The 13,201-nt window shown below is 41.5% G+C and overlaps 1 protein-coding gene across 1 annotated transcript in view; it reads left to right on the top strand.

Moving 5' to 3' along the window:
* The window catches only part of LOC102677054, an 18,587-nt gene that overhangs the window by 4,389 nt on the left and 997 nt on the right, over positions 1-13,201 (top strand). The window contains exons 2-8 of the mRNA XM_031509377.1: positions 5,994-6,073; positions 10,501-10,745; positions 11,096-11,289; positions 11,659-11,781; positions 11,911-12,125; positions 12,497-12,892; positions 13,022-13,200. Coding sequence (XP_031365237.1) covers positions 6,032-6,073; positions 10,501-10,745; positions 11,096-11,289; positions 11,659-11,781; positions 11,911-12,125; positions 12,497-12,892; positions 13,022-13,200 — 1,394 coding nt within the window. The 5' untranslated portion in view covers positions 5,994-6,031. The remainder of the gene's footprint in view (positions 1-5,993; positions 6,074-10,500; positions 10,746-11,095; positions 11,290-11,658; positions 11,782-11,910; positions 12,126-12,496; positions 12,893-13,021; position 13,201) is intronic.

Here is a 13,201-nt window from a genome sequence, read left to right as displayed (position 1 = left end):
CGCGATAATTGCCGTTCCGATGTCGTCCGTCCGATGTCCTCCTCGTCGCCGCGACACGCGATCACTGGGTCGCATTAACCGTTAATGTTAACGCAACCGATCTCGACCGCGGTGAATGGATCGTGAAGTCGTGATTACTCGAACTCCGGTGTACACGGAATCTCCCGCTTCTCTCTCTCTTTCTCTGTCCCTCCCCTCCCCTTCGTACGCCACGCTCCACTCTCTTCCATCTTGCCAAGCGATAATAATTCTCCGACGCTGGGTATCGAGGCAACAAGTCGCGACCGGACACGTTTACGTAGTCCGAAGGTCACCGGTTGACCGGAACGGATTTATTTCGGATAGTTTCGTCCATTTTGCCGGGGAAAGGATTAATCTTTACGTCATTATTATTATTTTTTTTTTAATAAGCCTTCACGTTACGAGCCATCGATCGAAATAAAAATTCGCGATATATTGGATATTCGATAATGACGAATATCGTATGAATTATTTATTATTCTTAGCTCTTAGAATTTTTTTTCTCTCTCTCTCTTACTCTATGAAACAACATATATATAATTCGATAACTGAAGAAAATCGATCGAAATAAAAATCCGCGATATATTGGATATTCGTTTAATGACGAATATCGTATGAATTATTTATTATTCTTAGCTCTTAGAATTTTTTTTCTCTCTCTCTCTTACTCTATGAAACAACATATATATAATTCGATAACTGAAGAAAATCGATCGAAATAAAAATCCGCGATATATTGGATATTCAATAATGACGAATATCGTATGAATTATTTATTATTCTTAGCTCTTAGAATTTTTTCTCTCTCTCTCTCTTACTCTATGAAACAACATATATATAATTCGATAACTGAAGAAAATCGATCGAAATAAAAATTCGCGATATATTGGATATTCGATGATGACGAATATCGTATGAATTATTTATTATTCTTAGCTCTTAGAATTTTTTTTCTCTCTGTCTCTTACTCTATGAAACAACATATACACAACTCGATAACTGAAGAAACTTGAAATATTCGTATCACGATCTTATCCTACTTATCGCGTGCATTACTGGTGGTACGAAACTATTTCGAAGATACCGTTCGTTTAAAAGTAGCGAGGTACACGGGGAACACGTTTAAGCATGTTAAGGTACGGATCGTGAAACGTGTTCATTAAGAAAGAAATTCTCTTCCCCCGAATAATTCTGTCATTTCTCATCGCCGCTAATTGCTGTTCGCGCGGTCGATGCATCGTTAAAAAAAAAAAAAAAAATAATTATATTTACATTTTTACGCGATTATAATTAATCGTTGCTCGTGATCAAATCTATGAGGTGGTTTTTTTTTTTGCCGCGGAACAAGTTTGTCGTTACCGCTTCGTGATCACCGGCCGTTGTGCGTCTATCTATATACGTTCGTCGGTTTTTATTCGTCGATTCGACTTCGCCGACGGTTTCGAAATAATTTACCGTTCACTTTGGCGACACTTACAAATTGCACGGGGATATAAGAATTAATGACAGTAACAGTTAATGACCGGGGGTATCGACTACCAGAGAGATCCACGAATCTCTTTTCTTCCTCCTTCGTAATGACCCGTAAATGTAAAACCCTTTTTCCCCAACGCGTTGATAGAATTCACGAATTTATTTAAGAATATTTTAAACTTAAATTTAAAACTTCAAATTTCGATCGAAGTCTTTTTTTCTTTTCTTTTTCTTCTTCTTCCTCCTTCTCTTTTAAAAATCCAATCCATTTTGGCAATGGGAAAACAAAACAATAAAACGCTCGGAAATAAATAATCTCGTACCCGTCGTAAAGTACAAGGTATCTATCGCTATTATATTTCTTCAGTGCTTAATCAAACGGCCGTTTTACGACACGTTTTAACGCCACGGGAAATTAAACTCGCGTTAACAGCAGGCCAACCGATCTGGCGATCCAAAGATTTTTGCGATTTATTATTTTCGCGGGGACGAATCGCAGTCCGCGCGTCCGGTTTCGTTCGCTCGAACCGAACAGGAGAGGGGGGAGAGGGGGATCGGAATATGGGAATGGATCGGGATAATAACTCGCGAAAGAGAGCGCCGCCGAGAAATACCTTACAGCGTGGGATTCTCTGTCCGAGAAGTGGCGAGTCGGTAACACCGTTACCGACCCTCCCTCTGAGCATTCCAACTTTGACACGTTCCGGGAAAGAACTCGCCTACCTTTCGAAACGGAGCCTCGAGCTCAAGTTCGAGAAAGAGAAAGAAAGAAAGAAAGAAAGAAAGAAAGAAAGAAAGAAAGAAAGAAAGAAAGAAAGAAAGAAAGAAAGAAAGAAGAAAAGAAAGAAAGAAGAAAAGAAAGAAAGAAAGAATAAGGAACTTATATAGGAACTGATATATATTATATATTATTCGTAGAATGTAATTGACGAGTGAAAATTTCGATTCGTCCCCAAACGATCCAAAGGGATCGAGTTTCGAGTTGAAGAAGAATTTTTGGAAAGAGGATTTTTTTTTTACGTGACGAGTATCTTGATATAAGACGTTTAAACGGATGGGGACGCGAAAGGATTCGATTTCCCGCTACGAGGGAACCTTGTCGCGGACTGCAATACGCGGGAATAGCAATTACACTGTAATAACAGTACTAACGATAATGGTTGCAAGAGCAGTTAACATTAACGACAGGAGTGATCATGCCGATGCTGATGGCGACAATAGTTGCATCGTAACTTTTATACGCATGAGTTGCTTCGTAGGCGTTCCGATTAAGTGGTGCGCGCCAGTGTGTGCGTGCGCGTGTGCGCATGCGCGCGCTTGTGTTACTAATCCTCGACCACGAGGATACGTATAACGTTAAAAATCTAGGGTAGAGAAGATATGTATGTATATAGGTCAGACTGCTTTTCGTTATAATTAGTCAATTAACATTTCCTGCTTCGCAGAAACGGCCCAATTAAAATTTATAAGGTAGAAAACTATTTTCCTCGAATTGTATTTACAATCTTATTCATCTTCCCGTATCCTCCTGCACCTTGCTTCCGCAAGCGGTTCGATCTCACAGCTTGTACGTAAACGTTAATCGGTATAGACACGTATCCCGATGCAACGTTACATAGGGGATCGGGGGATTTAATTAAAAAATTAAATTCCCAGGCAAAACAATAAACGCCTGCCCTCTCCTCCCCTCCCTCTTTCTTCTCCTCCTTTCTTCTAAACCCATGCATCAATCAATCCCGATCACTTCTAACAGACCTTCTATAACCGTGTTATACGTTTCTCACGGATCGCGAAGATATTATACGGTGTACTCCAACAAGGTTTTTCAACCACGGTAAAAGAACACGGTAAAACGAAGCGTGACTAAATTTCTGTCAATATTCCTTAATCCAATTCGCGCCAATTTCTCTTTTTTTCTTTTCTTTTTATCCTTTTATCGTTCCGGAAGAATAATCACTGTGTAGGAGGAAGAAATTGTATAAATCATAAATCGACAATTCAACTCGAATCATCGTGATTGTTGTTCTACTGGATTTCGTATTAGATCGCGACTAATATATCGAAACGAAATTTCCGCTCGCGTTAATTAAATACGGCGTTTGCCGTTCCTGCCGGTGTACCGCGCACGACGGCACGCGAACGTTGTTGACATCCAACTATTATTCGTAATCTGTGACGTGCCACTTACGCGCGCAACATAGTAGTAAACTCAATTTTAATTAACGTCCTCCGCGCACCACGTTCTGCGCAACCGGCTGCCTCTTCCCTTTGCCTCGTCTATTACGGCGCGCGGCAGCTTTACAATTGACATGTCGTCTGCATTGATGATGATACTTCTTCTCTCAACGCGCGTTCCCGTTCGTCTCCCGTTTCGTCGGAACGGAGGGAAAAAAAAGAAGAAACGACGAAGAGGGAAAAGAACGAAAGAAAAAGAAAAAGGAGAAAAAGAAACGTTCATTTTACGACACGCTATATATGTCGTATCGCTATTAACGATGTGGAAGCACTTTTGCTTCGCGACGAGGTATCCTTCCCCCTCCACCTCCCCACTCCCTCGAGCGGTTCTCAAGTATATAAATTCATACAGTCGTACATGGATGAAATACCACATGTCTGACAGAAATTAGATTTCGCGAGACATTGGAACTGGAAGAGAGAATTCCTTCCATTTCGTGTGAACGAAATTAGAATGAACGATTGAATTTCAAAAAAGATCTTCATCAATTGAACTTCGTCTCTATTCGTCTCGTCGTTAGGTGTGTAGAAAAATCGATCAAAGACGCGATGAAGCTAATAAAAATATGGCGGATAGATCGCTGTTAAAAGAAAGAGAGAGAGAGAGTTGTAAGGCGATCGGGCTGTCAATTGAAATCTCGAAGCGATTTTATTTAATGCTTGGGAGGAGGAGAAAAGAAAAGAGAAGAAAAAAAGCGAACGACCAGAACCCAATCAGCGAGTTGCCGTTTCGATTCGCTCGGAGCAAAATCGTGACGTAACGCTAACTGAAAACTTATTATGCCGCGACAATCGTGAAGCTAATCGGTAAATCATCGACTGGTTCGATCGTCCAACGTGACACGGTCCACGCGATTGATGTATACCGCCAAACATAACGTCGAAATCCATCGGTTTAATCTATTCATAAAGATGGCTTACCGTGGAAACGGACCACAGTCGTCGAATGGTTTTATGAATGGCCGCATGGAACAGGTTTCACAGTTCGGATACGTCGGATCGTTAACTTCATTTTTATCTTTGTCAACGTTTCGTTTCAATCCCGGATATCCGTATCGCTTCAATTTTTTTTTCTTTTTTTATTTTATCCTTTCGTTTTTTCCGAATATAAAATTAAAAATTTGAAATCGATCGAAGAAGAAAACCGATCGATCGACATTCTCAACGATCGAAACTATCTATTTTGATTAAAATTAAAAATATATATATATATATCTTTAGAAAATATAATCAGGTTTTAAATATATATAGAGAGGAAAAATAAAAATAAAATGCAAGAGACAAACAGGCTTTTTAATTGTCATTTCCATTTTACTCATTTATTCTCATCGGAAGGATTGATTGTGGAACGAGATATCGTTAGGAATCTGTGTGTTTAAATTTACAATACACGCAAACGCGGCGTTAGATCGTGATCAAAGAAACGAACCAGCCGAACCGGTAAAATGCTTATCGATTCATTAGCAACCCGGCTATCGACTACATTGGAGCCAACAAAGTACTAAAAATAAGTAGGCCAGACACTACGAAACTACGAAACCATTACAAACCAGTTGTGACTTCTTCCCTCCCCCTCGAAAAATCGCCTTTTTTTCTTTTTTGCACTTCGAATAAAAACAACCCGTCCCTATCTCCACGACGGATCTCGCCACGAGAAATCGGTAATGTAACACAGTTCAACGGATAATAATGAACGGGTTGGGTCAATCCGGGAATAGAAATAATATTAACACCAGAAAATATAAATCCGAAAACCCGTTTCATCCGTTCCGCTCATTTATCATTCCCAATGATTTCAATGCTTCTTTCTGGTATCTCGAATCCTTATGGCGTTAATGGCGACGGAAGATTTGATAAACGACGGTCGTTTCGAGCTTTTGCAAAAAGATACGATTAACGGATTGATATTGGCGGAGGATGAAAATTTTATTCGTTACAACACGGGCGATTATTTAATCGTCGTTGAAAAATTGATCGACAAATCTTGAGTAGCCGCAGAATTTAATATCGCGCGGTCGAACCTCCCCCTCTTCTACCCTCCCCTCATAACTGATGATTTCTCTCTTGGAGAATCAATTTTACGCCGAGACCTCGTTGGGATTCGAAGCGCGACCTGGCGGATAGTATTCAGTTAATTTGCTCGCTAGACCATGGTGGTCGGATAAATTAAAATAGATCCGGCTGCAAATTCCTTTTGCAGGTTGCATACGATTACAATCGGGAACGTGCAACACCTCTAACGACAAAAACGTTTCTCGTTCCAGGAAGGCGTATCTCATCGTGAGAGGCTGGGACCTCCAGGATGCCAGGGGTGTGGAGGTTGCTACGTATGCTGATCTATATGGTGAGAAATATTCTGCGTACGATTTTTTAATAAAAAAAATAAGTTTTAATAAGAAATGGAATAACGTGCGAAAATGGATCTCGGGTAAAAAAGTAAAATAATTGAAACTTCCTGGTTTAAAGTAATTTCGAACGAGAATCGAAGGCCAAAGGAAGTATGCTACTTTCTCGTAATGTACCAACGATCGAATAATGAAGGCTGCAACGAGATTAACGATGACCTCTATAATAATCTAAATTTAAATAATAAGATTCTTATATCATTGATATATCATTGATTTTGCAAATCAATATTTTTATTGAACTATTTAAATAAATAAAATATATTTTTAAAAATATTAAATTTAATGGAATTCAATGTATCATTAAAATATAATATTCAACCATTAGACCATTATTAATTTTAAATTTAATATAAATTTTACCAAATTACTATAAATAAATAAATTGAATAAATAAATCTAAATAAACAATATATTATTAAAATAATAAATAAATATTTTAATCAAAAAATTCGTTCACGAAATAGTAAAAATCGTTATTGTATTTCGTTTAATAAAGTTCACATTCGAATTTGCGCGCGTTAAACAAGGAGCGTAAGTTTATTAGACTATGAACGGGTGAAAAACGAGTTACGGATACTGCTATTAAATTGCATCGACTCGAGCGCCGAATTGAGATACTGAGCCGAAGTTGGAAGGGAAAGGCTCTCTTCAGAAGGCCGATCGATCATTCCCGCTGATTAACGAATTCTAATAATAATTCTATAACCATGTGCGAAATACGGTATACGGTAGTTTCTTCCACGGTGTCAGACCTCTTTCCAACATGTGCTCAACGACGATAATCTTAGCATCCATTACCGGCCGTCCAACGATTTTCACACGACTCCTCGCGCGTTACCTGTTATCTGCTTAACCGTTCCTTTTTGCGAGCCAATTAAACGTTGGATAGTTGGCAAGACAATGGGCTATAATTTCGAAAAAATCGCGTGTTCGTCGATTCCCCTTGGATTAAAGGGAGCGAATATGCGGAGGGGGAAAAAGGTACGGTTCGCAATTAGAAATAAAGAAGAGAGAGAAAGAGAAAATTGTCGGATGATCGTTACGAAATGATGCCTAATGAAAAATTCGTCACAGTCGGATGACAATGCGATGACGCGGCAAAAGACGCGACAGCTTGCAAGCGGATATTCGTGCCTACTCTAGGTACCGTTACGCGTATCTTACGACCTTCTTTTCCTCCTTTTCCCCCTTGCACCTGCTTCCTCTGAAAGTTATTCAGGACCTCTGCACAACCTATTGCCCCCTCGATGTTGCGTCTGCAGAGTGAAATCTCTTATTGCGGTTTCGCGCAGGAAATGCGTCATCCACTCGCATACTTGCATCCTTCGATATTTATGCGCTTCCGTATCCACTACAGTCCTCGCTCCATTGAATATATTTTGTATTCATCACAAGCGTCGTGTGCGAATATCATCTTGGACGTATTCGCGTCCTCTTTTTTCTTTTGTCGAGTTCGATTGAGATATAAATTATAAAAAAAAAGAAAAAGAAGAATTTTATCGATTTTCAGAATTTCAGAGTTCCAACGATCTATAGTTAGCGCTGGAATTCTGAAATCGTCATTCCTGGTAACTCTTAAACAATTCGGAAAAATACTAGCAATCCATCCATCGGTGATTAACCGTTGTGGAGAAAAAGTACCGTAAAAATCTGTTTAACTATTCGTTCTTTGCTTCTGCCTACATAGCGCGACAATACGCATATACGTTTTTAAAGAAGAGGCCTCGAATGCGAGGGACCACCGAAGACTTTATTAATGCCTACTTAAAAGAACGTGACACGAAGAAATAGTTGCTCGTCTCCCGGTGAGTGAGAAGCGCATAAACGAACACAGAGGAAGCTATTTCCTCGTGTGTCGCGAGGAGTACAATCGGGTACACGGAGACGGGCATTAGTATTCGAACGCCAGAGAAGCCGCGATGGGAAACTCACCTACCGGCTTGCCTCACGTTCGAGTAACTCGGAATACTGATACATTCGCTGTTATAACGAACTTGCCGTCGAGTCGTAAAGCCTATATCCCGCGAATTGCTTCCGCCTCTACCGCATAATATAAATATCGTTTGCCATTCATTTCACGTTCTTCAGAGGGATAACATCGGACGCGATTGTCTCTCTCCTCGACTAGACAGACGACTAGATGCGCGGAGAGCATGCGCATGCGTCGATCTCTTCCAATAAATTAATCAACCAACATGGATTCCAAATGGACTTCGAAATCCGTTCTTCATCGCGTCCCAAGACACGAAACGTGTTTTAACAAACACGTTTTTCGTTTTGCGGTTGAAATCGCAATTTTCTACAACCCGACTTGTCTACTAATACGGTACAAATAAACGTGTTAAAAGAGACGTGGCTTTTCTCATTCATTCCAAGCGTATCCTCGTGTCTGTTCCCTCGTTCGCAAACGTTCGCGAATACGACATCGAGGAGGAATAAAATCCGAACCGTGAACCGATTGATCCTCGATGATCGACCGTGAATCGAGTCGAGGCAAAGCGAAGCAAAACGAAGGGAAGGGGGAGAAAAACGAGATGCTGGTAGTTCGGAGTTTGCCCCGCAAGGGGGCAAGAGAGTGGCGCGCGCACACACAGGCGCGTGGTGTATAACCCCGTTGGTATACCACAGGTGCGTAATCATTTCTAATGAAACGTTGTCATTTAACAGTGCGATTGTAAGAGCGCAGAAACTTGTTTTCACTTGCGCGAAAAACGGCGACCGTTAATGCAGCGGTAAAGACGCCTCTCCCGTTACCAGCATTGCGCGCGACCACGATATATACGCACGGGAACACCTTCCTTCAAACATGCCCACTTTTGCGCTTACGTGTCGCGAGGATTTTCTTCTATGATTCCCCCGTTTCAAAAAAGATCGCGACTCGTTTCGTGTTCGAGCTCGATGGACGCTACGAGCGGATGAAGAACGTAAAGATCTATTTTCTAGAAAATACCTTATTATTATTATTATTATTATTATTATACGCTTGCCTGCTTATTTTCCTCGCCTACGATTCCAGGATCCGTATATAATTCCATTCTCTGTGTTAATCGACGTTGCACGTGGGAAACGGCCGGATCGCGATAACGTTACGATCCTTCATCGTGTGTCTATATATTCTCTCGAATACGATCTGTACCATTGATGGAATACCATTGGTTGTATTTATTTTTATTATCGTTTATTCATCGCGTTGGAAATTACGATCGAGTAGGAATGCGGAGGAGGGGGGGAAGATTGGAATGGTGATTTACGATAAACGTAATGGTATAATCATGGAATGAAAATAAAGATACCGGATAGAGATCCGTGGAAGAGAAATCGTAGAGATACGGCCGGATAAGGCTTGTTACCGGGGAACATGTACAGGAAACGTAACTACGGGAAAAAGTAGTATCGCGATATTTGCATTCGGTTGATCCGGTCGGTATAACAGAATTTTTCAAAGATTGTATATCGATCGATCGATAAAATTCGCAGCGTTCATTTTTCGCTTACTTACCAACTTGTACGCGACTATGGCTACGTTGCAGGTGCGGAAACGACCGTAATTCGACGATTCAATCGACCGAGAAATTAAATTATCTTTCGTTTAAATCAAGATAGATGCAGATATATTTCGATTCGAGTATCGTATTGAAAGCGTAATCACGTACGTAAATTTACGAATATAATTATCGAAAATTGTTTATAGAATTTTTTAATCGTTTTTCGTTGCGTTTTAAGAATTACTCGTGGTAAAGAAGAGATTCGAAGCAACTCGAAAAATACCAAGGATCCTTCGGAATAAAAAAAACGTTCCGCAAGCATCGATAATTTAGAATTTTACAATAATAATTTTAAATGAGTACCGCTAATAGTCTAAATATAGAAAATATAATTACCGTATATTTCTCTGCATGTTATACAAAATATTATTATCCGGAACTTAATAATCGTTATAAGTGATCATTAAAGAGAATTGTACGAGCATTTAAGTAATTAAACGTTTATTATATCCAATTTGAGAGGAAACACGATTACGTGGAAACGGCAAACATACGCGCACTTTAAGCTACAATAAATCTAACCCAGTATTAACAATTTTATACGCATATTTATGTACGCATCTAAAATAATTTTCAACAATTTGATCGATGAAATAATTGGTATGAAATAATTGCAGACAAAACCAACTGTGGCCATACCGTTCAAAAATTATTATTTCCACCGATCTATCTCGGATATCGCGATCGAAACGTCGGAAACGCGCTCAAGTTTTAAGATTTTAACTATTCGGTTACGATATTCGTGTTGCCAGAGTGAGAAAAAAGAAAGAAGTCGTCGAGTTGAAAGTATAAAAACGTTGAATTGGTTGGATGCACAGGTGGTTGGCTTGAAGAGCGTTGGTAGCAGCAGCGACATTTGGCCGCTGGAAAGGCCAGAGGGAATGCCAGCCATACAATCCCTCGAGGTGATGTGTGGAAAGGATCACATGGACGTGCATCTCTCGTTCTCCCAACCCTTCGAGGGCATCGTCTCGTCCAAAGGCCAACACGCGGATCCGCGATGCGTCTACGTTCCACCGTCCACAGGCCAGACCTTCTTCTCCTTTCGGATAGCCTACGCGAGGTAAGATCTCTCTTGTACTTGTCCGTCCAACCGTCTCTATCCGTCAAACGATCTTTATGGTTAAGCTCTCGCGGCGCACGCTCGATTCTATAAGAAGATATGCGCGGGAACGGTTAATCGATTGTGCTGAGAACAAGCGAGAGAATTGTTAATCGGATTTGATTTCAATTTATTTTTCTCTTCTTTTTTTATTAAATTGAAATTACTTATCGTATACCTCCTTGCCGAGACAAATTGGACTGGAAATTACAGTCGACGATTGATCAATTTATCGATTAATTTTCATGGAATTTTTTCACGCGTTTATTCAATGATTTAAGAGTGAAGGCTTAAATGTTCCTGATCCGCAGATGCGGTACCAAGCCAGACATGCACGGACAATTCTACGAGAACACGGTCGTCGTCCAATACGACAAAGATCTGCTCGAAGTGTGGGACGAGGCTAAACGATTGCGTTGCGAGTGGTTCAACGATTACGAGAAGACAGCTTCGAAACCGCCTATGGTCATCGCGGATCTCGACGTAATCCAATTAGATTTCAGAGGTACAGTTTCTCCATCTCTCGGTTCAATTAATCCATTAATGCTCCAGAGAGATCGTTCTCAGAATCGAGACACTCCTGGCTTTGATATAATTTTAATCGTTGTCCGTTGAAGCGATTTCGATGTCACTGAAATTTTACGCGGCGAGTCTATGTGTATATATAACAACGGGACAAATGGATGAAACGGTGATCCCCGTTTGTGCAAAGAGTTTAACACGAGTTTAAATGATCGCACAGGTAACTCGTGTAGCAGCGGTTGACCACAGGTTAAAAGAACCGCAGCCGCGCTTAACTCAACTTCCCTTTGATGCGCACGCGTATTATGCTTAGAGATCGAATCGAATAGACAGAGATCTGTGGTCGTTGCAGGCGACAACGTGGACTGTTGGATGGAAATTCAACACGGCAAGGGGCCCTGGGCACCACCCGTCTCCGGAATAGTGCCGCTCGGCTCCACCCTCACCCTGGTCGTCGCCATAAACGATTATCGAGGTAACGAGGGAAAAATCATTTCGTGGAGTCGAAACGAGATCCATGCGTGTATATATTTAATTTTTGGATTTTTTTTTTTTTTTTTTTTTTTTTTTTTTTCTTTTCCATCGATCGATCGGGGATCGACAGGTGAATTCGACATGCGCGTCAAGTCTTGCGTGGCCTCGGACGGCGGTGGGCACACGATACAGCTGAGCGACGAGTTCGGGTGCGTGCTAAGGCCGAAGATGATCAGCCGATTCTTGAAGGCGAGGGGCTCCGACGATCGTGCAACGGTCATCACTTACGCCTTCTTTCACGCGTTCAAGTTCCCGGACGCGTTAAGCGTGCACATCAAGTGCAAGGTAAACCATGTTGGATATAAATATACAACGGATAAAACAGCTTACGATCAAAGGCGAAAGTATTACTCGAAAATATTATGAAACGCGGTGAGGCCTTTTAGCCTTTTAGCCTTTACCTTTCCTTGACTCCACAAGTGGTGTCCGACAAAGTAAAGAGCAAATATTTACGATATTAAACAGGTAAACGAGCGGTTTTTAACGAATTTACTCGGTAAACGAGACGATCGATCTTGAACCGAACGATTTGCCTGTTCGTTATGCAAATTTGCGAAAGAGGGAGGGAGAGGGAGAGAGAGAGAGAGAGAGAGAAAGAGGGAGGGAGGGAAAGAGAGAGAGACGAAAGCGGTTAAATTGTTTCGATCAATGTCAAGGTTGAGATCTGTCGTCACGGGTGTTTGGATCACTGTCAACTCAGCGGATCCGTCGGCCACTACATTCAAGAGCGCAAGGATCAGATACGACCGCAATACCCGCAAACCACAATACCTCCCACCGTTCACAATAACGAGGATGACAACAACAGCGCCGACAAGGGTAACGAAAACGCGGGAGGTGGAGGCGAGCAGGCGGATGGTTCCCTTTACGATGACATCATTCAGGATGGTGACGAGATGACCTCGATAGGGGGGCACTTCTTGGGGGTGGAGAAGTCGGTACCGAAGGCGCAAGCGCAGACGAGCAACCGGTTGCCAGCGCCAGTGGTCGAGATACCGAACGAAAAACTTCATCCGGACGAGACGACCGATCCCTCGAGCCGACCGTTCCTTGTGAGTTCGCAGCGCCAACTTCTTTTTCAACTCCACTCTCTATCATTATTATTATTATTATTATTATTATTATTGTTAGCACGAAAAGGGAGGAGAGAGACGAAGCCTGTTTTCACCTTTGTTTTCCAGGATCCAGCACGGGTAACGCGATACGAGAGCGATAGGGACAAATTCCCTCACGGGCCTCGCAATCTGGAGGGGGACACGATACCGAGCGTGACACCTCTGTCGTCCCCTAACGGCAGACGAAAGAGATCGGTGGTTGTGTCGGATAGGAAAATCCGTAGCGCGGACGTCGGCGTGAGCGGT

Source organism: Apis dorsata, unplaced genomic scaffold, assembly GCF_000469605.1.
Source record: "Apis dorsata unplaced genomic scaffold, Apis dorsata 1.3 scaffold_143, whole genome shotgun sequence".
In the NCBI taxonomy this organism is placed as follows: domain Eukaryota; kingdom Metazoa; phylum Arthropoda; class Insecta; order Hymenoptera; family Apidae; genus Apis; species Apis dorsata.
This window is presented reverse-complemented; position numbering and strand designations above follow the sequence as displayed.